This window comes from Pipistrellus hanaki (assembly GCF_964339955.1).
Source record: "Pipistrellus hanaki genome assembly, chromosome: 6".
In the NCBI taxonomy this organism is placed as follows: Eukaryota; Metazoa; Chordata; class Mammalia; order Chiroptera; family Vespertilionidae; genus Pipistrellus; species Pipistrellus hanaki.
Genome location: NC_140508.1, coordinates 59235434 through 59257418, shown reverse-complemented (window position 1 = coordinate 59257418; position 21985 = coordinate 59235434). Strand labels below are relative to the sequence as shown.

Sequence of the window (21985 nt, the reverse complement as noted above, 5' to 3'; positions counted from 1 at the left end):
ATTAGTGCCTGAAGATAGTTTCCAGGACACAGCACAGGGAGAACTACCAAAACTGCGTATTGTGGCCTTGCTGACTTGAGGAGATTGAGATTCCAGTGCAGCGACCAGGTCTGCCATGATTTGTGAGGTAGATAGAGTACCAGAGATAAGGAGGCCAGCATTAGCTTAATACTATTATACAACCATAAATATACGGTATGAGCTAACGTTACGATATGAGCTAATGTCCCTCAGAAGCATGATATAAAACTCCTCAGTAAAATTTCAACAAATTGAATATAGTAACACATAAAATGTAATACATTACATAATACATTAGCAATTACTTATTGTAAGTGGAGTTTCTCTGAGGAATACAAAGTGAGTTTAATACATTGGAAGAATAAAGAAAATCTATGTGATCACCTCAATAAATACAGTAAAAATATTTGAGAGTAATAACATCTATCTGATAAAAACTCTCAACCAACTAGAAGGAGAAGGAAACTTCCTCAACCTAATAAAGTACTTCTACAGAAAACCTATAACTAACAATCTATACACATAATACACACACACACACAGGCACACACACAGGCACACACATTCACACACACACACTCACACGCACACACTCGCACGCACTCACACTCACACACATCTCTTTGCTCTGTCTGCTGGGAGGGACTAAGAGACATGACATACTAGCAGCAAGGAGCACACCTAGCACCCAGATCTTGGTTTCTTTCTTTAAAATATATTTTATTGATTTTTTTAAGAGAGGAAGGAAGAGGGATAGAGAGTTAGAAACATTGATGAGAGAGAAATATTGATCAGCTACCTCCTGGAATAGGATAAAATAAAAATACTGTACTATCTGCTCACTTTTTCTATAAATCCAAATGAGTTCTAAAAAACACTGAGATACCACTACTAGAATCATTGGTATGAAAATGACTGGCAATACCAAATGTAAGTGAGGATCTTAAACAACTGGAAATCCTATATAATAAAAGAGTAATATGCAAGTTGACCAAATGGCAGAAAGACCAATTGCTATGACATGCACTGACCATCAAGGGACAAACACTCAATGCAGGAGCTGCCCCCTGCCCACAGGGGGAGCACTGCTCAGCCACAAGCCAGGCTGATAGCTGGCAAGCAAAATGACAGTGGCAGGAGCCTCTCCCTCCTTCCTGGCAGCACTAAGGATGTCCGACTAATGGCTTAAGCCCCTAAGCCATCAGTTGAACATCCCGAGGGCTCCTGAACTGCTAAAGGGCACAGGCCAAGCTGAGGAATAGGCCTATGTCCGAGTGTATGAATGTTGTACACCAGGCCGGTCTCTAGTCTTATATATTACTGATGGGACTTCTATGTTGGAAAGCATTTCTGCAGCTTTTTAATAAGTTCATATATATTTATCCTATGATTAAGTAAACCCACTTCATGTATTTACTCAAGAGAAACGGTAACACTTGCGTAGCTGCACAAAGATTTGTACTTGAATGTTCACAACAGCTTTTTGCATATGAGCTAAAATTTAAGTCACCCAAATGGACAAGTTTTGGTATAGCCATATAAGGAAAACTATTCAACTATGAAAGGAATGGGCTGCTGAATTACACAACTTGGATGAATTGCAAACACATGTTAAGTGAAAGAGGATAAACACAGTGGGGTCCTTTGGCTGGTCTGACATCCCCTGAGGGGTCCTGGATTATGAGAGGGCACAGGCCAGGCTGAGGGACCCCACCAGTGCATTCATCCATGCACTGGTCCTCTAGTTATATATTATTTTATATTCATACATATACCTCAATAATATTAAGAAAAAAGGAGCCCAGTCACCAGCTTGTATCTAAGCCAATCCTGGCAAACAGAATTACCTGGATCAATATGAATTTACCAACTTCATTCCTGGGGGTTAGAAAGAGCTGCCTTCCCTTGGACAAAGACAATCTTAAACTTGGATAAGCTGAAGGTTTGTTAGCAAGAAGGAAGGTGGGTTTTAACCAGTAGTGTTTTCAATCCATGGTCACAAATATAGGCTTTGGCAAACACTAATGTCCTTATTAAAATTAATCACATATGATCTTCATCTCATAATTAAAAGCCAGCCTTTCATGAGTAGGAATCGCCTATGGAACCATTCCTGAAAGCCAAAACTGTGTAAAATGCTAATGAAAAATATCAATTCAATTAAGACACATATCAAGCAAACCCTCCAGCTCAATGAGCTGGCAATTTGGAAAGGAGTAGATTAAGCTCCCCCTTGAACAGTTGTGACATTGTGACCAGCACATGTGGTATGTGACCTTCTTTCAACTCTCTCTTTTCCTTTCCTTCACATGGGTTATTTTGTTTTGAATCCTTGCTGCTTAGCTTGTCCTTCTGTCTTTGAAGGGAGGACATTTTTGGCTTAACCCTCCGAGAGGAAAGACATATGCTGCTCTGCTCTTGAAATCTGTTTATTTTCCCCACTACATATGTTTTGCTTTCTTCTCTGGTGTCTGTGCTGAAATTTAAGAGGTCTGTCTTGCACCAATGGTTCTCATTAAAATATAACTAGATTTCAGGGTCATAGCTTTTTCAAGTGTGAGGTATGGAACCACACATAACTTAACATTCTCTACTCCTGATGCATTAGTGCAGTTGTTAGAGAATTCGGGTATAAAGTGACTGAGATTTGGTACAGGCTTACTTGAAACATCTGATACTTAAGTAAAATGATCTAATCCGTGCATGCTTCTAGGTTATTTAGGCCCTAAATACCTTAGGAATGTAGGTAATCAAAAAACAAACAAACGTGGCCTCATTATCTCAATAGTCCCCATTCTTCCTAAAAGCCCTCCCTGTTACAGAAGTGAAGCTGTGCCCTGGGCACTCCAGAAGGTCAACAGAAGAATCTGTTTGAATAGTACTGTCTCTCGGAAACCTGTCACTGAAAATATTGTCCATTCTGTTGATAATCCATAAATAATGATGACTTTATTCTTGGATTTATATTTGTTGATCCTGCTGATTTCTTTTTATTAAAAAAAAAAAAAAGAAAACTATGTAGCCATTGGAACTTCCATTTTTGTCTTAGTTGTTAGGAAACCTAAAAGCTAAACCTTGGGAAGAATCGTAATGAGGAGCCTAGATTAAATACTGACTCACAGCTGAACCATTCGATTTTTCAAATGGCCTGGGTCAGAGCTCCTGGCTCATGCCCAGTATGGAGACCCAGGCCCTGGAGATAATGTGATGCTGGTCGCTTGTTACTTATGGTCTTTCTTGTCTCATTCCACACCTTGAATTGATCATATGTTGTTCCAGGACAGACTTAAAGAATGCCTGGACCAGAAGGGAAAGAGCCTCCCAATCCTAACACAGAATTGAGTTTCCTGGGTTGGAGGAGGGTCTCAGGAGGACCCCCAAGCTGCTTTAATAATAAGCTTCCCAGTTTGCAACATCCTTCATCTGCACAACTTCCTTTGGAAAATGATCTCCACTGTGCTTTTGATACTAGCTTGGATTGATCTTGCTCATCCCTAACCTAGCCTCACTGCTCATCTTCCTCTCTTGCTCTCCATTGTATCCTCTGTCAGCAGCAGGAAAACTGCACCAGGTGGTCACATTGGTTCAGCAACCTCTGTTCCTGAGTTCTGGCAAGAGAAGAATTCAGAGCCAAGGCAAACTGAGAAAGCTTATTTAGAAACTCACAGAAGAAGTGAGCTATAGAAAAAATGGGCTCAGGAAAGAAGTTACAGTGAAAGAAAGGCCCTTGGAGTTTAGGAGGAAGAGGGAGAGAGATAAGTATCTTGAGGGAGGAAAGAGGAAAAGCACAACCTGGAGAAAGAAGGAAGTGGGGAAAGGCTTGCCCTCCATCCTGAGGGCTTTTATCCAAGGAATCTGGAAAGGATCTCCATAGAATATTCATGAACTTTTTTGGTGTTACTCCTTAGGTTTATGGCCTCTACTGATTGGTGGGCCCAGGGGAGAGAGTCATGAGTCTTTGCAGCTGGTCCTGATGTTAGCCATTGTATACTGGTAGCTCCACCTGGTTTTTTTGCCTGGAGCTGGAATACATCTGAGACCTAGATGTCATCTCTAGGGGTTAGTGCTTAAGGCAGTTTCAGTGCAAAGGCTTATAGTTTTGCCTGTCGCCAGGCACCCGGGGCTATCCACCTGTTGATCTCTGCACCTGGCCCATCATTCCTGCTCTGTTCATGCCTATCTTAACTGCCTGCTACACTTTTACACACTCAGCTGGGATTCTTAGATCAGTGTCTTGGCTCTAATCTGCATGCCCATCATGTCTTAGCATAGTCCATAAGAATTTCTTGGTTGTCATAGGCACTATGTCTCTAAAAGTTTCTATATTTACAAGCACCTGAGGGGATTCCACTGAGATTAGGTATGGCCAAGTGACTTCTCTTGATCAATAAGTGTCAATGGAAACTTTAAGATCCATCAGGTAATGCTCTTCTTTTGCTGCCTCAGTGATAAGAAAGCACGTGTTGAAATGAAGCCTCCATCCGCGTGGACCCCTGAGTTACAGAGAACAGAGGCCTCTGCTAATCCACAGTGATCAGGAAAGGTGCCTTTGTTATTTTGAGCTCTTGACTTTTGGGAGCTGTTTGTTACGACAATATAATCTGTCGGATCCTGACAAAATATCCTCTCCCATGTTTGTCTTTGATGTTTCTGTTTCACACTATTGTATAGCCTTTTCACATGCCAAATATCACTGGTGCTTTCCGGACTTGGTTTGTATTGCTTTTCATTCTATGCCTTATTATCCATCATTTTTCTTATTGAATTCATTTCCACGTTTATGACCTTTAGCATCTTCCTGCTTCCTTACCTTTAGCCCTTTTTTTTCTTTATATTAACCTGCATCCATTCAGATCATATTCTAAAAACTCATTATAAAGCATCTACATCAAGACTGAAATCCCTAAATTAAACCTTTCTTCCAAATTCCTAACTCCTGACCCCTCCTCCTGGATTCATCTTGGTTAAGCACATAGGCATTTTGCACCTGGTTCCTCACAAAATAAAGCTGACAACCATACCTATGGCCGTGGGTTGTAGAGATTGAATGAGATAATCTACAAAAGCCCTTAGCACAGCCCCTGGCCCACTGCAAATGCTCAATAGCTGTTAGGTCTAATAATTGTTGCCATTACGGTGTGCTGTTAGCAACTGCTATAATTAGATTTGCTCTGAATTCCTGTTATATGGGATATTTTTTCTTTTTCTAACTTTGTTCTAATTTATAATTCGCTAAACCTATTAGCATCCTGTGATGGTGGTGAATTCTGAGTGTTTGCCCCATGCTTCCCAGCTGTGGCTCCCCTAAATCACCTATTTCCTTAACCTGGAGTTGACTGAAGACACATGAAGAAACCCAGGAAGACAAGCAGGAAAAGCACCCAGCCAAGCCAGCCCCCCCCCCCCAACCCCCCAATCCTTTGAGAAAAAGAAATAGCTTTTGCTCTAATCCATTAAATTTGGGGTTGATTTGTGACATAGCAAAAACCAACATGTTATGGCTCTGTTACTTTGAGCAAGTTGGCTATCCTCTCTGAGCCTCTACTAAGGAAATAATGTTTCTCTTGTACAGGAGGCTTAAGCAGCTGACGTAACAGTGAGTGTCACCTCTCTATAACTTTCTGGAGTATTCACCATCGCCATTGCTTCATCCTTGCTGCTTTCTCCTTCTCCAGATTTCCTTGCCGTAACTTTTACCTTCGCCCGACCAATTCTGCACGTCCTCTTCATGAAGTTGTCTGCCATCTGCCAAGAGCTCTCTTTCCTGGTCACGCTTTCCCGGGAACGCCCCACGGCCTCTCTCTGAGCAGTCCCACCGTGTGTGAGCTCATTCGTGTCCTCGGCTTTGTGATCACGCAGAGAAGACTGAGCTCTCCATCTGCCTTGAATTCCCAGCTGTTTTTCTAACGTCTCCATTTGACTATCTGGTAACTGCCGAACCACAACAATCAACTGTGTGCGTTATTTCCTCTCCCATTGGCTCACCTTCCCCTCTAACCTATTTTTTTTTTTTTTCATTCCCACAAAGGAAATTTTAAATTCCCAATTTCCTTTATCATCTGTATCCAATTAGTTTCTAAGTCATGTTTCCTCTTTGGAAATCCCACTTTATTCTCTCCACTCCCCATTCCCACTGCCACCATCTCCCATGCCCTCCCTACCTCCACCCTGTTACTATCCTAGGCACCCACCTCCCATTTCTCTTGATTTCGCTCTTTCTGTTTATTGCTAACAGATAGATTATCCTTAGAAAGACTCATTGTTTCTCTGCTTAAGACTCTAAAGTAATTTCACGTCACCTCTGCTTCAAGCTCTAATTCCTATCCCTGGTACATCCCTACTCATGGTGTCCTCGTTGAAGTATCTAAACCTGTTGCCCATTCTCAATGAATTACTCCCTTTAGGAGAGGCTGTTCTTAACTAAGCATATCCATACACAGATGCTGAGGCAAAGACGAAAATGCGGATGTTTTATTTGAAAAGTGAAATCTATGGCAACAGAGCAGAGAATGCGGGAAAGGAAGGAGATGCGGGAGGCTACACAGAGAGAGGCTTCAGGTGCCGCTTCTGCTTCCGGCTGAACCAACAAGAAGTCACCAGGGGCCTGATGAAGGTGTCTGCACGCTGGGCAGGCTGCAGGGAGACCCTGGGCCAGGAGACACTCCTCAGTCCGGCTCCCTTGATCATCTATTTCTCATGAATCAACATCCCCCCAATAGGGAATAAATGGATCTCACTTCTGGGTTTTATCATTGGCTGGTAGCTGCTTCAGGTGCCAGATCTTAAGCAGGGTGGCAGGGGGTGTTCTAGCAAGGCCAACAGTATAAGAAAGAGGATCTTATAGGCATACTAGAGGCCCGATGCACGGATTTGTGCACTGGTGGGGTCCATTGGCCTAGCCTGTGGAGATCAGGCCGAAACTGGCCGACATCCCCCGAGAGGTCCCAGATTGTGAGAGGGAGCAGGCTAGGCCGAGGGACCTCACTGGTGTATGAATCCCCATCTCTCCTTCACTCTTGTGTTTTTAATTTGCATCTCTCTGATGATTAATGACATTGAGCATCCTTTTTGGAGAAGTGTCTATTTAGGTCCTTTGCCCAATTTTTAATTCGGATGTTTATCTTCCTGGTGTTGAATAAGTTTTTTATATATTTTGGAAATTAACCCCTTATCCGATGTATCATTGGCAAACATGTTCTAGTGTGTTCCCTTGACTTTTCATTCTTTTTCCTCTTCTCCTTTATAATTCAAAATCCTCAACTTCCTTCTTTATCTGACCTTTCTTTATCACTGACACAAGTGGAATCTTCAGTATCTACCTAGATTTTATTATAGTTATGCATTATTTTCCCCCATAACATCATCTACATTGATTTCTGGGAGAGAGTATTTACCTAATGTATTAGTCCCCTATTGTTGCTAAAATAAATTAACATATATCTGTTGGCTTCACACAACACAGATTTATCACCTTACCATTCTGGAAGACAGACATTCAGATGGACATTTACTAGCCTGAAATCAAGGTGTCCCCAGGGCTGGCTCTTCCGAGAGGCTCTATTTCTTTGCCTTTCCAGCACCTGGAAGCTGCCACATTGCTTCACTCAAGATCCCCTCTCCCTGTCTTTAAGCCGTCAATGGCAGGCTGAGTTCTTCTCACACTGAATTCCTCTGATTCTCCTGTCAGATAATTCAGGAAAATCATCTCGTCTAAAGATTCTGATTTATACAGAAAAAAAAATGCAACAGATTCTAAATGTATACAATTGAATGAATTTCAGTAAATGTTTATACCCATCCAACCAGCACCCCGTTCAGGATACAGAACGTTTCCATTGCCTCAGCTCCTCTTCTGTCCCCTTCTACTCACTCTTCAGTCTCTCCATAGGCAGCCACTGTTCCCTTTTGATTAGTTTTGCATGTGGCTAAACTTCATATAAGTGGAGTTATACAGTGCTCTTTTGTGTCTGGCTTCTTCCACTTAACATAATGTTTTTGAAATTCATGCTGTTTTCCTGTGAGTCAATGGTTCTTTCTGTTTTATTGCCAAGTAATATTCCATTGTGAAACAGACTACGATTTTTAATTCCACTGTCCTGCTGATGGACACATGGCTTGCTTCCAGTTGCCTCATATTATTGCTATGAATGAAATAATATATAACGTTATGAAAAAAAAGTCCTTGTTTAATCACATCAGCATTTTGACATGTAGCATAATATATTCCCAAGATTTAGCCATTAGGATGTGTACCCCTTTGGGGTACAATTACCTGGCCTGCCACCCCTAATTAGCCTACTTTGTCTTCTCCTCAGGCCTAAGTCTTCTAATCATCTTATTTCTTGTCACTGACTTTAAGGAGCTTAGCCTACATACACAGTCTCTTTAACCTTTTCCTGGACAGACTAGGACACTGTAACCCAGTTTTGGTAACTGACATTTCACCTCTTTCCTTAGTAACCGAGCCCACAGGTGTATACCCAGGCTTTGCACCCGAATCCTAGTGTGGTGCTCCCATGCCCAAGTCCCTGCCTGGAATCTCAATTCCTTTAGAACTATAGGACAGCTTTACTTGTACCAAGTCTCCAGAGAGCACTCCTGCTCCATACTCTGGGCTGGATCACTGCTATGTGGGTGTCAAGCTGTGCAGGAGAGACACTTGCCAGGCTGTCCTTCCTCTGCTTGCCTGTAACCATCATCCTCTAGGACTGGCTCATCTAGCCTCCCAGCAACCAATGACCGGAACTGAATTGCTATCCACACAGGAGCTGGTCAGTTAGCCCAGTGTTTCTCAAATATTGTTGCACATGAGAATTGCCTAGAGTGTTAAGACATCTCGATATCCAGGCTTTACCCCATCCCAAATGAATCAGAATCTCTGTGTGTGATTCTGTTATGGCCCAGCATCAGTATATTTTAAAGCTCTTCCATCACTTCCAATATACAGGCAAGATGGAGGACAAGTGAACCAGGGATTTATTGCTCAGTGTGTGCTCACCTCACATGTCACAGTGTTTTATGCAAATTTACACTCTTGTATTTAAAAAATGGCTACAAAATAGCATATCACATTGATTTACTATAAATTACTTAGCCATTTAACTATTGCTTGGCATTTAGGCATTTTTGTTCTTCCTTATTTATAGGTGACTTCAAAGCAAGCATCTCTGTGGGCCTAGTAGAGCTGAAATTCTGCTTTCTCACAAAACATGGACATTCTTTTTTTTTTTTTTTAATATATTTTATTGATCTTTTACAGAGAGTAAGGGAGAGAGATAGAGAGCTAGAAACATCGATGAGAGAGAAACATCGACCAGTTGTCTCCTGCACACCCCTACCGGGAATGTGCCCGCAACCAATGTACATGCCCTTGACCGGAATCAAACCTGGGAACTTTCAGTCCGCAGGCCGACGCTCTATCCACTGAGCCAAACTGGTTTTGGCAAAACATGGACATTCTTGTATCATTTTTACCTTAAACAGGCCAACCCTGAACTTTCATGGTGCTGTAGATAATTTAGACATTTCCAAGCATGATACAGAATGGGAAAATTGGTACTGCTGGGTTTTGCAAGACACATGGAATTGTGACATTTTTAATGTTCCATCTTATCCAAGCTTGTTCATTCAAATGGCTTTTGAAATTCTTCTTTCACTGAAATCTTTCTGCTTAATCTTGAACTGTGACAAATTGTGCCAACTTGAAAGTTTTGACACTTCCATTTCCTATTCACTCTCCAAATGTACTGACCCTTTGCTTCCCTTGAAATCACAAGTGTGAGCTCCCTGTCTGCAGCTGAAAGATAAGGTCTAACTGAAGTTCAGACCAAATGTATAGGAGCCCAGGATATAGGGAGATAGAAAACCCTTTGTGATTCTTCCTGTTGCCTTTGATCTCATTGTTATGATCTCAGAATAAGGGAACAAATCATATCAGAGGTTTAGGTCTGGATAGGACCTTAACCCTCTGAACTCATTTCCTCATCTCACACAAGACTAACTCTCTGCCTATCCTATAGGACTGGGAAGGTCACATGAGACATCTACATGAATGCACTTAGGACACTCGGAAAGATATCTATAGAAGTGGGCATACAATGTTATCTCAGTACAGGAATATTTATAATCCTGTATTTGAATATTTAAAAACTTAATACTTATAACTTTTTAAATACTAAATTTACTTAACCGTTTATTTGATAAATACTTAATGCTTTAATATTTTACTAGTTAAAAACATCTGTATTTTAAGTTTGGTACTGTGATGTGTTCCTCTTTAGCCAACTACATTGCATCATTTTTAAAGTGCCAAATTCTACCTATTGTTATATACTTCTATGATTTAAAAAAATAATTGCTTATATTATAAGGATAATTTATTCATTAAGGATTTCAGGAAATATTTTTAGAAAAACTGGAATTGATAGAGTTATCAAATTGATTAACACAACTGAGATAAAATTATCTCCCTATTGGGGGGCGGGGAGACAAAATGAGAGAGTGAGACTGTAAAAGGGACTTTTACTATCCTATGTGTTTGTACTGTGAAAAAAAGTGAAATATGCCAAGCGTAATGAATACAATTTTAATATAAAAATCAGAGAAAAACTATTTTAAAAACCAACAAAGCAGTTGAAATCTTATGTTAAAAAAACTAAACTTCAAAAAAGTATGAGACTTCTTCCTGGGGCAGTTAGTGTAAGCAAAAAAATAATAAAATCTAAGCGACCTTTCTTGCCTTCCCTAGAAAAAACGGGAATCCAGCTACAACACACTTTTAGAAAAATCTTCACAAACTCCAACAGCCTTGGGGGGGAGGCTGGTCAGCTGAGCAGGGATTCGCCTCCTGAGAGGGCAGGCTCTAGGCCAGGGCCAGGCCACCTTCTGCTTAGCTAAGCCCTGGTCCCATTCCCAGGGGGGAGGCTGGCCGCCTGCCCCGGGGCACCCTCGGGGTGGGGGAGAGGGAAGGTGCGGGCTGGTCGGAGCTGCGGCTCGGAAGCTGCAGCGCTGGAGCTGCGCGGACCCAGAGCCCAGTGGGGAACAAGGGGGTGAGCTGCAGAGCCACCATAGGGCTGGGTCAACAGGACAAATCCTTTCTCGGAAAGCACCCCTCCGGGCCAACTCCAGCAGTTGCTCCCCCTTCCTAGTCACTCTCTCCGCCCACCCTCCCCACTGTGACCCGGCCGCGGCCGCGGGTCAGCCCCACGCCATCTGGAGCTGGGGACTGTGCACCGCGCGGGGCGGGCGGGCGGGCGGGCAGCTCGGCGTGGCCGGGAGCAGCGGTCCGGCGGGTCCGGGCCGAGCCCGGGCCTCCAGGGGGAGGGTCTTCGCCGGGCGGGGCGGAGGTCGGGGGTGTGTCGCAGGGGCGGGCGGGCCGCGGAGGGTGCCCCCGGGGAAGCTCTGCACGGTCCCGCCGATCCGGCTGCAGTCCCAGGCCCTGAGCCCTGAGCGGCGGCGGCGAGATGCGCGGGGGCTGCGCGGGGGCCGCGCTGCTGGCCGCGGCGCTCTGGGCGGCGGCGCGGGGCCAGCAGAGAGGTGAGCGGGCCGGCCCCCGGGGCGGTTGCGGGACAAAGCCGCGCGCTTTGTCTCTCCCGAGGTCGGTGCACGCATCCTCGCTCCCCTCCGACGGGAGGACCGGACACGTGGGTTTCCCCGCGCGCGTCTCCGAGGCGGGGGGCAGCCCCTCCTCCGAGCCTTCGGCTGCAGACTCGTGGGGCTTTGGGGGCCACCCACTGCCTCCTGCGGTATCAGAGAAGCGCCACGCGGGGGTGGCAGCCGGGGGCGCTTTGGGGATGGGGGGTGCGCCGTCCCCGCGTGGGTCTCGGGCTCCGGCGCGCGGGGCGGGTGGCGGGCGGAGTGCGGGGCGCGGGGATTGAATGGAAAGGCGTCCTCCCGGGGCTCCCCCATTGTCCCGCGTTGGGAAGCCCAGTTCCGCGCGCCGGGAAGGGCAGGCTCCTCCGGGCCACCCGCGGTCCAGGCGGAGAGAGTCGCGGGGAGCAGCGCGCCCCGAGCCAGCTGTCCCGGGCAGGGGGGCCGGTCCGCACTTCAGGCGGCGTCTGGGGCACAGATGTGTCCCCCAAACCCCGCTCTTTGTGCCTGGGGTCTCCAGGAGGCCGGGCCCGCTGGTTCCCGGCTCAGGCTCCGGCTCAGACCTTCCTCACTCTGGAGTGCAAGAGCCATTGGCGAAGGGAGGACTCTGCCTGCTGGTCGCGGCGCGGGTACAGTGGCTCTGGTGGCAAGGTTTGGGAAGAACAGAAACCCGAAGCGAATAGTCTTAGTTTCTGTCAATGCCAGGAGAGAAAGAGAAACCCTCTTTTTTAGACAGTCCAACCCCATCGCTCACACTGACCACGGGGTTAAGTCCTCCCAGCATTGTTGCTGGCTTGTTGGCTAAGCGGTCACAAGATGTTGAAAACATCTTAATGCATGCAACACATGGCTATGGGCATATGCGCACAAATACATCTTTTATTAGATGCATTTTAAGAAGAAAAGAAAAAAAGCACGTGTCAAAAATAGGTAGGTGGCATGAAAAATGCCGCCGTGGGAAAAATGTGTTTGGGCATTGTGCTGAGTTAGTCAGTCTGCAAAAAGACCATCTCATTCATTCAAGCATTCATGATGAAAGCATTGGACCGGAGCTTGGAAACAGGGCTCTGAATAGCTCAGCTCTGCGCCCAGCCAGGGCCGGGAGAGAGGGGGAATTTGCATAGTTATCCTTGAAAGAAAAGGGCTGGCCTAGGAGAGAGAGGGCTTGGAGCCTGGAGCTGAGCTCTTTGCCCTCAGGTTGCACAAAGTATATGCGTCCCGGTTTCCCACGGGATGGAGAGCGAGTAGCTTGACTCAGCTTTATTGTTATAAGAAATTGCAAGTCCTAGACTTAGGAGGAGATGCCCCTTCATGTTTTGCGTGTTCCTCCAGGGGCTCCGCGCTCAGCCTGGGCGGTTATGAATGGTGTTTGGAGAAAGTGGACCCCCTGGGGTTTTCCTGCTTTAAGATGCTGTGGAAACCCACCCATGGCTGGAGCCTTTGAATCTGGCTCACCGTCTTCAGTCCCCACCCCACCAACGATCACCCTTCCCAACAGGCATCTCTGAGAGAGATTTGATAAAAAAAAAAAAAAAAAAGAAAAGAAAATCTGTGTCCCACATAGATAGCATGAATTAGTGAAAGTATATGACAGGGTCATAATAAAATAATAAAATAATACTGACCTGCATGCTTTTGAAAGTAATGATAGCATTTACCTGATCAGTAACCCTCTATCCTTTCTGCAGTTTTTCCAGATTACTTTATGACTCACAGTATGTGACGCAATGGCTTAATTTCTTTTGAAATGTAACCAGCTTAAAGTAAGCTACATATAAGTATAAGCGGTGATGTGTTTCTACAAATGATGTCAGGCTAAACCCACAGCTCACAATTACATAGAATTACAGTTGCTCCACAGGTTGGCTCACCAGTTCCTCTGTTTTAAGCTTCCTTTTCCCCCTCTAAGTAACAAATAGATAATTCCAAGTGTACAGAAAAAAATGACTATTCTATGGATGAGGGGAAATTTATTTCATTCTCATAAGTGACATGGTATTCATATTTAGCATGTGTGTATTCAGTAGTACAATGTGTGTGCCTGAATGGATTTCAAAGGAGCATTTTTCTTTTCTGTAGCTGTATTCCCCAAGTAAGGGCCAACAACAACAACAACAAAAAATATTGATTTTAGCAGTTAGAAACAAAGATATGTGTAATAAAAACCTTACTGCCCAACTCCTACATCTCCTGGACTTTGGCCCACTCCATTTTCCCTCTCTCTTTTTCAGACATTAAATATAAAGCCTACATCTGTAGTTAATCTAGCATGATGGAGAATTCACATGTGACAAGGGTATGGAATAAACATATACACTGTTCTGTCTTGTTCTGCCCCTCTTAGAATTGCGCTGCTTTAAAAGCCACTATCATAAAATGTTTATAAGGACACTATTTCAAGGGAATCATCCTTGAAACATGCTACCATTTTATAATACTTTATTCATAAAGTCTTATGGATATTCATTATTATCTACAGGAAGTGTCTATAGGAAAATTACAAGAAAAATATTTTAAAAAAATATATATTTTATTAATTTTTTTTTACAGAGAGTAAAGGAGAGGGATAGAGTTAGAAACATCCATGGAGAGAAACATTGATCAGCTGCCTCCTGCATGACCCCTACTGGGGATATGTCCTTGACCAGACTCAAACTGGGATCCTTCAGTCCACCGACTGACTCTCTACTCACAGCCAAACCGGTTAGATAAATCTTTACGTGTTGTATTCTCTAGCTTTACTAATGGGAGATTGGGCAAATTACTTAGCTTCTATGTGCTTTAGTTTTCATCATCTGTAAAATGGGAATAAAATGGTGTTTCCCTGGAAGACACTGTTAATGATGAACTGAAACAATGCAATGAAGTGCATAGAACAGGGCTTAGTACAGGGTTAGCCCTCAATAGTTATTTGCTGCAAGCATCATTACAGTATTGCTATTTTGCACAGAACTATTGGGGAGGCCTTCTTTCAAGCTATATTCTCTGGTATACACTGACTGGCCAGATTATTATGGTCTCTAAATGCATAATAATCTGGCTACTCAGTATGTGTGTGTGTGTGTGTGTGTGTGTGTGTGTGTGTGTGTGTGTATTAGAGGCCTGGTGCGTGAATTGGTGCATGGGTGGGGTCTGGCCAACCTGGCCAGGGGAGGGGACATGGGCCGTTAACCAGCCTGCCTGCTGGTTGAATTTCTGGTGGAGGGGACAATTTGCATATTAGCCTTTTATTATATAGGCTATATACTGGGTGGCCAGATTATTAATCATTCAGAGATCATAGTAATCTGACCACTCAGTGTATATAATTATTTAGAACATAGAGTCTAGATTAGGAATCAGATAGTCTTGGGTTCAAATATCAGACTGGTCACTTTGATGAGCCATGACATTGGTTAAAGTTTCTTTACACATCTGAATTATTTTAAAAAAAAATATATTTTCATTGAGTTCAGAGAGGAATGGAGGGGGAAAGAGATAGAAACATCAATGATGAGAGAGAAACATTGACTAGTTGCCTCCTGTATACTCCACACTGGGAATTGAGCCCACAACCCAGGCAATACCCTGACCGGGATTCAAACCATGACCTCCTAGTTCATAGGTCTACGCTCAACCACTAAGCCACATCTGGGCCATATCTGAATTCTTAACATCTGTCTTCCTGTTTATAAAGGATGGGATTAATATGATTAAATATCACATGAAAACAGTTACAGTTTTGGGCATGTCCTAGTGACACAGGCATGCAATCCATGATGGTGGCTCTTACTGTCTGCCTGCCCTGCATGCTCACCATCCTGGCTCCCCTCCCTCTTTCATTGCCCACATTAAGATTTGTTGATTTAACCAAATGAAAATTTGCAATCTGTCTCTCATTTTCTGCCCCCACTGCTGATTAGGCTTGGCAGTTGTTTGTTTTTTCCAGGAAATATTGTGATGATTCTCCCACCAGGCCTCCCTTCTTTGTCAGTACTGCCACCGCCGATTTTTCTAGGAACATCCCCACCCTTTGTTGGACCAACAACACCTAAACCCTTCACTTCCTGTCATGCACACACAAAATGACACTGGGGGAGGTCTCACTGGGGATAAACCAAGGAGTCAGACTCCAGCTTACCTTTTGTCCCAGGGCTAACAGGTGTAATCTTGGGCACACCTGCACCTGTTCATAACTCACCAGTGTTTGCTGGCACATGGGCTGTTAAGTGCAGGACCCTCTGTGAGGGTCCTAACCCCCTGGAAAACGTTCCCAGTCCCTGGATGCTCTACCACTGCTCTCCTCCTAGTGCTGCTATCCTACTTGCTGTTTCCATGGTGGTGTCAACTATCAGCTGGCTACTCTGCCTCACTCTGGCTTGGGCTTCTTGAGGGAAGGGATTGTTTTCGTTACATCTGTGTATTCATTGTTTTAATAGCCACCTACCTTTACTGGGTCAAATTCAAATTAAGATCTGTATTTATGAATCAAGTAACTTAAAAAATATTTTTGAACAGGTAATCCCTGCCCAGGGCAGAAAACTCAAAATGTACTAAAGGCTGTAGAGAAAAAAAGTTAAGTCTTGATGTTATCATTTTCTTTTGTTTTCTTGAGTATCTTTCCATAGATATTTCTTCATGTAACTCAAAAGCAAGCTACTTATGAAGCCTACTTCTTCCTTAATAGTATAAGGGAGGTACCCATTATTTCCTGGCAAAATATGGATCCGTATTCCTCTCTCTACTACCTTCCGCCATTCTTTTCCTTCGATGTACCTATTGCAGGATAGTAATGTATCACTTAATGAATGTACATACTTGTAAAACTTCCACCTTCCAACTTGTTCCTTCCAAGATGGTCTTTCACAGAAAGGCATTAGACCCATATTGCTTAGATCTTTTGGAATTTAAAAACTAGATCATCAATTGATTTGACAACATTGTGCTGTTTCTAAAAGTGTTGTTTACAATAGTAGTAGTAAGCTATTCCTTAATTAATAAATAATTTTAAAAACTATATCTTAGAAGATTTATGGTGTAGAGAAGTCAAATTTGAGAATAATTCTATTAGAAGCTTAGCATAGTGTGCTCTTTACTTTATCAATAAATATGACTCATGATTGGAACACCTATGGCAGACACAGAGAAACTTAATTAAATTTTTAAAAATTGATTTCAGAGAGGAAGGGAGAGGGAGAGAGATAGAAACATCAATGATAAGAGAGAATGAATCATTGATCAGCTGCCTCCTGCATGCGTCCTACCAGGGATTGAGCTTGCAACTTGAGCATGTGCCCGACCAGGAATCAAACTGTGACCTCCTGGTTCATCGGTTGACCCTCAACCATGAAGCCACACCAGCCTGGTGTGAAACTTAATTTTAAAAGTAATTCCCAGTGAATAAAGTTAAGCCTGTACTTTGGATACAAAAATTAGCTGAAGACAACCAGAGAGAACTCTTGATGGTAGATCTTAGGTGAAATTTTCAGTTACATTCCTCAGAAATGTTTGGATGAACAAGAGACCTGTGGTCTCCTATGAAAGATATAGGTAGCTTTTTATGTTTGCAAATACTTCTTTTATTTGTTTTATTTCTAAAATACTAATATGTATCTATGGACAATTGGTTAAATGAATGCATTTCAAAATTAATGAGGAGACAATCTTTTATGGAAGTAATTTTACTTAAGGTCATGATCTTGGAACATGCCTGTCAGGGAGCTATTTCAGCATGCAGCACCATGCTGTAGCTGGTTTCGCTGCATTTTCATGTCCTTTTTGTGGAGGGTGACAGTCCATCCCCAGAGTAACCACTTAATAGCACAGAGCCCTTCTATTTGGGTCTCTGTTTTCTCGTCTGGATCAGGGGAGCTTTCTTTGGATTAACTTGTTCCCAGTGATTTTGTGTCTTGCTTGGGGGCAGGAGACAGACAATGGAGACAGTGAGATTCCACATCAGCTCGGTGGATAACATTCTTGCCTAGGTAGGCATTTATCTCAGACTGTTAATCCAGAAACCCCAGCATACACACACATAAGGTTCTGATTTCAGTGTGGTGCACATTATTTTTTCTTTTCTAAACCCACCATTTGAAGTTTGGATCTTTTCATTCCTGAAGTTATCTTGAAGTCTGATCTGTTGGCCCAGCAGGAGTATGACTCAAATTCTTGTGCCAGACAACCTCCTGTATTGCTGGTGGGAATGTCAAATTTAGATAACTCAGTATTTATGGAAAGTACCATCTTCTCCCATTCCCTAAAGAATTTCTTGCATTTTGTTCCATTGCTCCACAATTTCTTGCCAGAATCCCAGGACATTCTTTACAACAATAAAGAAGATGCTTACGTTTAATAAATCACTTTTAGTTAAAAGAATATTTAGATTTGGAAAAACATACCTCGCACTGCAACACATTTACATGCCTTCCAACATTTCTGCAATGACAGAATTTTACTTTCAGAAAGTGGTTGTTGCTTGTCACAGTCCCAGCACAGGAATTCTTTCCTGCCTCAATGACTCCCTCTCTGTTTCTCCAGTTCGTGGCATTCTTTCGGTTACCGTGACTTCATCTTACTTTTCTTCTTTTTAAATCTCCTTCTCCACATTGTCTCTTTGAATTTTAGTTCTTCCTTTAAAGAACTCCCTGATTTATTGTTGTCTTTCCCTGTTACCACTGCAAATGATCACCAGCTGTCTGACTTACTACCAGGAGCCACTTTGAATAACGCTGGCATTCTTACCCTTGATCTGGTCTCACATGCGCTGTTGCTACAGCACTGCCTTCATCATACACCCCTCTGCTTCATCCATCCCTGCTCCTGCCCACAGGCCACCACCCTCTGTAATCCCTCCAAATTCATTCACAGGCAACTAGCCCTTATCCTCCCTTTCTATCCTGAACATCTCCTTCCTCTAGCAGTTCTCAACCTGTGGGTGGAAAATGAGTGAATAAATGAATGGGGTGAAGGGGTCAGAGGTACAAACTTTTAGTACAGACACTTTCATGTCTCTGGCTATATGTCATTTAATTAAGTCAGAGGTATAAACTGTCAAGACCCACAGGTTGAGAACAGCTGCTGTAGAGCCTAAGACCATCGGAAAACACAGATATTTACATTATGATTCATAATGATAGCAAAATTACAGTTAAGGAGTAGCAATTAAAATAATTTTATGAGGAACTGTATTAAAAGGTCGCGGCATTAGAAAAGTTGAGAACCATTGATAGACCCTGGATTGCACTCCCAGCTCTAAGTCCTGGCCCCTTCTGGCCATGGGGTCCTCCAGCATCCTAGGTTTTATACCACCCAAGAGATAACCATTCAGCAGGTCTAGGAGGGATCTGGAATCTATTTCAAAAAGTCATAATCAAATTTTGGTATCCAGAGGCACAGAGACCTTTGTAATTTCAAGTAGACCCTTTGGATTTCTAGTTTACATAGTTGTTTCCAGACCTGTCTTTGCCACGTGGCTTACTTTCTATCCCTGTAGCTGTACCCTGTTGTGGGCTAGCACTCTTTCCCCACCCATTAAAATTCCCATTTTCAATCCCTTTATTCTGACTCTCTAATTCTGGCATTTCTTTCTTTCTTTCTTTTTTTTTAATTGAGGTATATTGACATATAATTATATTTTCAGGTAAACAACATAATGATATATATATATATATATATATATATATATATATATATATATATATAATTATATATATAAATCAAATATATAATGATTATATATCGACTTATTGTGTGATCATTTCCCAATATATATTCATCAACATACAGTTGCAACCTTTTTCCTTGCGATGAAGACTTTTAATATCTCTCTTAGCAACTTTCACATATGCAATACAGTATTATTAACTATAATCACCACTGTACAGTGCATCTCCCAGACCAGTGATCGGCAAACTCATTAGTCAATAGAGCCAAATAACTACAGTACAACGATTGAAATTTTTTTTGAGAGCCATATTTTTTAAACTTAAACTTCTCCTAACACCACTTCTTCAAAATAGACTCACCCAGGCTGTGGTAGTTTGTGGAAGAGCCACACTCAAGGGGCAAAGAGCTGCGTGTGGCTCTCGTGAACCGCAGTTTGCCGACCACGGTTCCAGACTTACTTATTTTATAACTGGAAGTTTGTACCTCTGACCCCTTCACCCAAACACAAGCTTTGTAAAAATCTAAACTCCCCTCTGGCTTCATCAGCATACTTCTGGTCAGTCTAGAAGTTCAGGGTTGGGAGAGTTTGAGATACTAACATGTGAAATGCCTGTGGAAGCTCTCATTGCTTTCCTTTAAGGGAGTTGGCATTTTAAATATTTCATATCTTCATGGGGGAGGAAATATTTTCTTGTGTGATTGTCATTTCTATTCAATTTTTCTAATTTCCCCCCTTCATTTATTCACTCATTCCTTCATGCACTGAGCAAATATTGGGATGTACAACATCTTGAGACTCCATTCAGCTGCCATCCTCACTATGATCCTGGGGCAGCTGTTGACATCTTTGATCGACTTGTTTTGAAGTTCATAGAACCAAAAGTGCATATATATTTTAAAAAATATATTTTTATTGATTTCAAAGGGGAAGGAAGAGGGAGAGAGAGAGAAACATCAATGATGAGAGAGAATTATCGATCGGCTACCACCGAGCCAAACCAGCCAGGGCCCCAAAGTGTATATACTGAAAAAATGTTGAGAAATATTATAGTCAAAGAAGGAGTGGTTGGGTTAAAGTCACAATGGTGGAAGTTGCTATCTATAATATATTTTGTTTGCTCCCTTTCTCTCATCAACTCAGAGCTCAACTAGGTAACTACCGTAGCTCTTCCGTGTGCTCCAGGAGAGCAAGCACAGTTAATAGGAAGGTCGCTCTCTGGGCTGCACATCAGATTTTAATAACATCAATGCCCAGGTGAATCCAGTGGTCATTATTTTGAGATCCAGAGGAACATGCAGTTGGAATTAGGGAAGTCACTAAGCAGAGGGATAATCTAGGGAGTGTGGGCGGGGAAAGGACAGAGTTCCAGCTCCAGGGGCCTGAGGGACCTCAGTGGGGCACCCAGATAGTAATTGAGGATGGAGAACAAGGAAGAATCCAGGTAATCAAACTAGACAAAATTGCCTAGGCATTTTGTAAACATCAGTTGACCATTAACTAGTAAAGTGCTATTGTTTATGGAGACAAATAACAGAACAAAGTTGTGGGTTCTTCTGGACTACAGCCGGAATACAGTTTACTACTTTTGGAAGTTGCATCACCTATTTTAATGCTAGTTGCTTATGGGTAGTTTAACATGAGTAACATGCGCGCGCGCGCTCTCACACACACACACACACACACACACACACACACACACATACATGGATGATACCGGTCTTTACACTGAAGGTTTTTAATTTCAGACACTAGTTACTGTTTATGTGTAAATGGATGTTCATCCTGAGTCAAAGCTTCTTATGTCCTCAGTGAGTAATTGTCATCACACCGTAGTGAAGAACTCTGTGGGATCTGCAGTCCCTGCATTCAAACAAGTGCTGTACTGGAAGCTTGGGAGTATAGTCCCAGATGTTGCAAGAAGGGCTGACATTCTGCTATCCCCAAATCAGGCCCCTAGATTTGCCAACTTCTTCAGGGTGAAAACCATGTGTCTGGGGAAAACAGCAGGTAGGGGGTCTGTGCTGAGGTGCTAACTGGGAAGGAAGAAGCACAGTAAGTGTGGAAGGTGCATCTTAGAACTTAAACTACAAGACCTCACCGTTCGACAACGTATTTGTTAGAGATTTGCCGTTTGCTCAAAATGGGAAACCTGCATGTGAACCCGAGTAGAGTGTGTAGTAAAGGAAGGACATTTGGGTTTTTAGTGTCTTTTTCTCAAAGAAAATATACTACAGAAGATGTATATAAAATGTGGTTTATTTGAGTAATCTATTGTGGTCTGGCCTGGTTTCTGATTTCTTTATTACTAACATGTGGAAATAAAGTACATGCTCTCTGGCTATATATCATAATAAAAATATATTATAGGGAAGAACTTAGAAAATAAAAAGGAAGTGATATTAAAACTCTTATTTTAATGAGATAAAGAAAGAGAAGAGGAGAATCTGCGGTGATGAGTTGTGTGTCCTTGACCCTCCTCATCTCTATCAAGCTGTTTTCTTCATCAGAATGGGGAGATAGCCCCACCTTCTATGAATGGCCCTGCTTTTGTTCTCAGAGGCTCTCTTGAAAACTCCTCCCTCTCCATCTGTCACTTAGACCTACAACCTGGAAGCTCAAATGCAAGGTCCTGAGGCATCCAGGGAACGGATGTCCTGGTGCACTCTCAGACCCACCTCTCCTCACCTTGTGCAAAGCCATCCCTGTAGGCCCTCTGAATAGACACCTGGA

General features: G+C 42.9%; 1 protein-coding gene across 2 annotated transcripts in view; it reads left to right on the top strand.

Moving 5' to 3' along the window:
- Positions 1–11402: 11402 nt before the first annotated feature.
- LAMA1 (laminin subunit alpha 1) overlaps positions 11403–21985 on the top strand; it is a 128445-nt gene continuing 117862 nt past the window's right edge. For both annotated transcript variants that reach the window (XM_084887735.1, XM_084887734.1), the window contains exon 1: positions 11403–11556. In XM_084887735.1, coding sequence (XP_084743861.1) covers positions 11484–11556 — 73 coding nt within the window. In that variant the 5' untranslated portion in view covers positions 11403–11483. The remainder of the gene's footprint in view (positions 11557–21985) is intronic.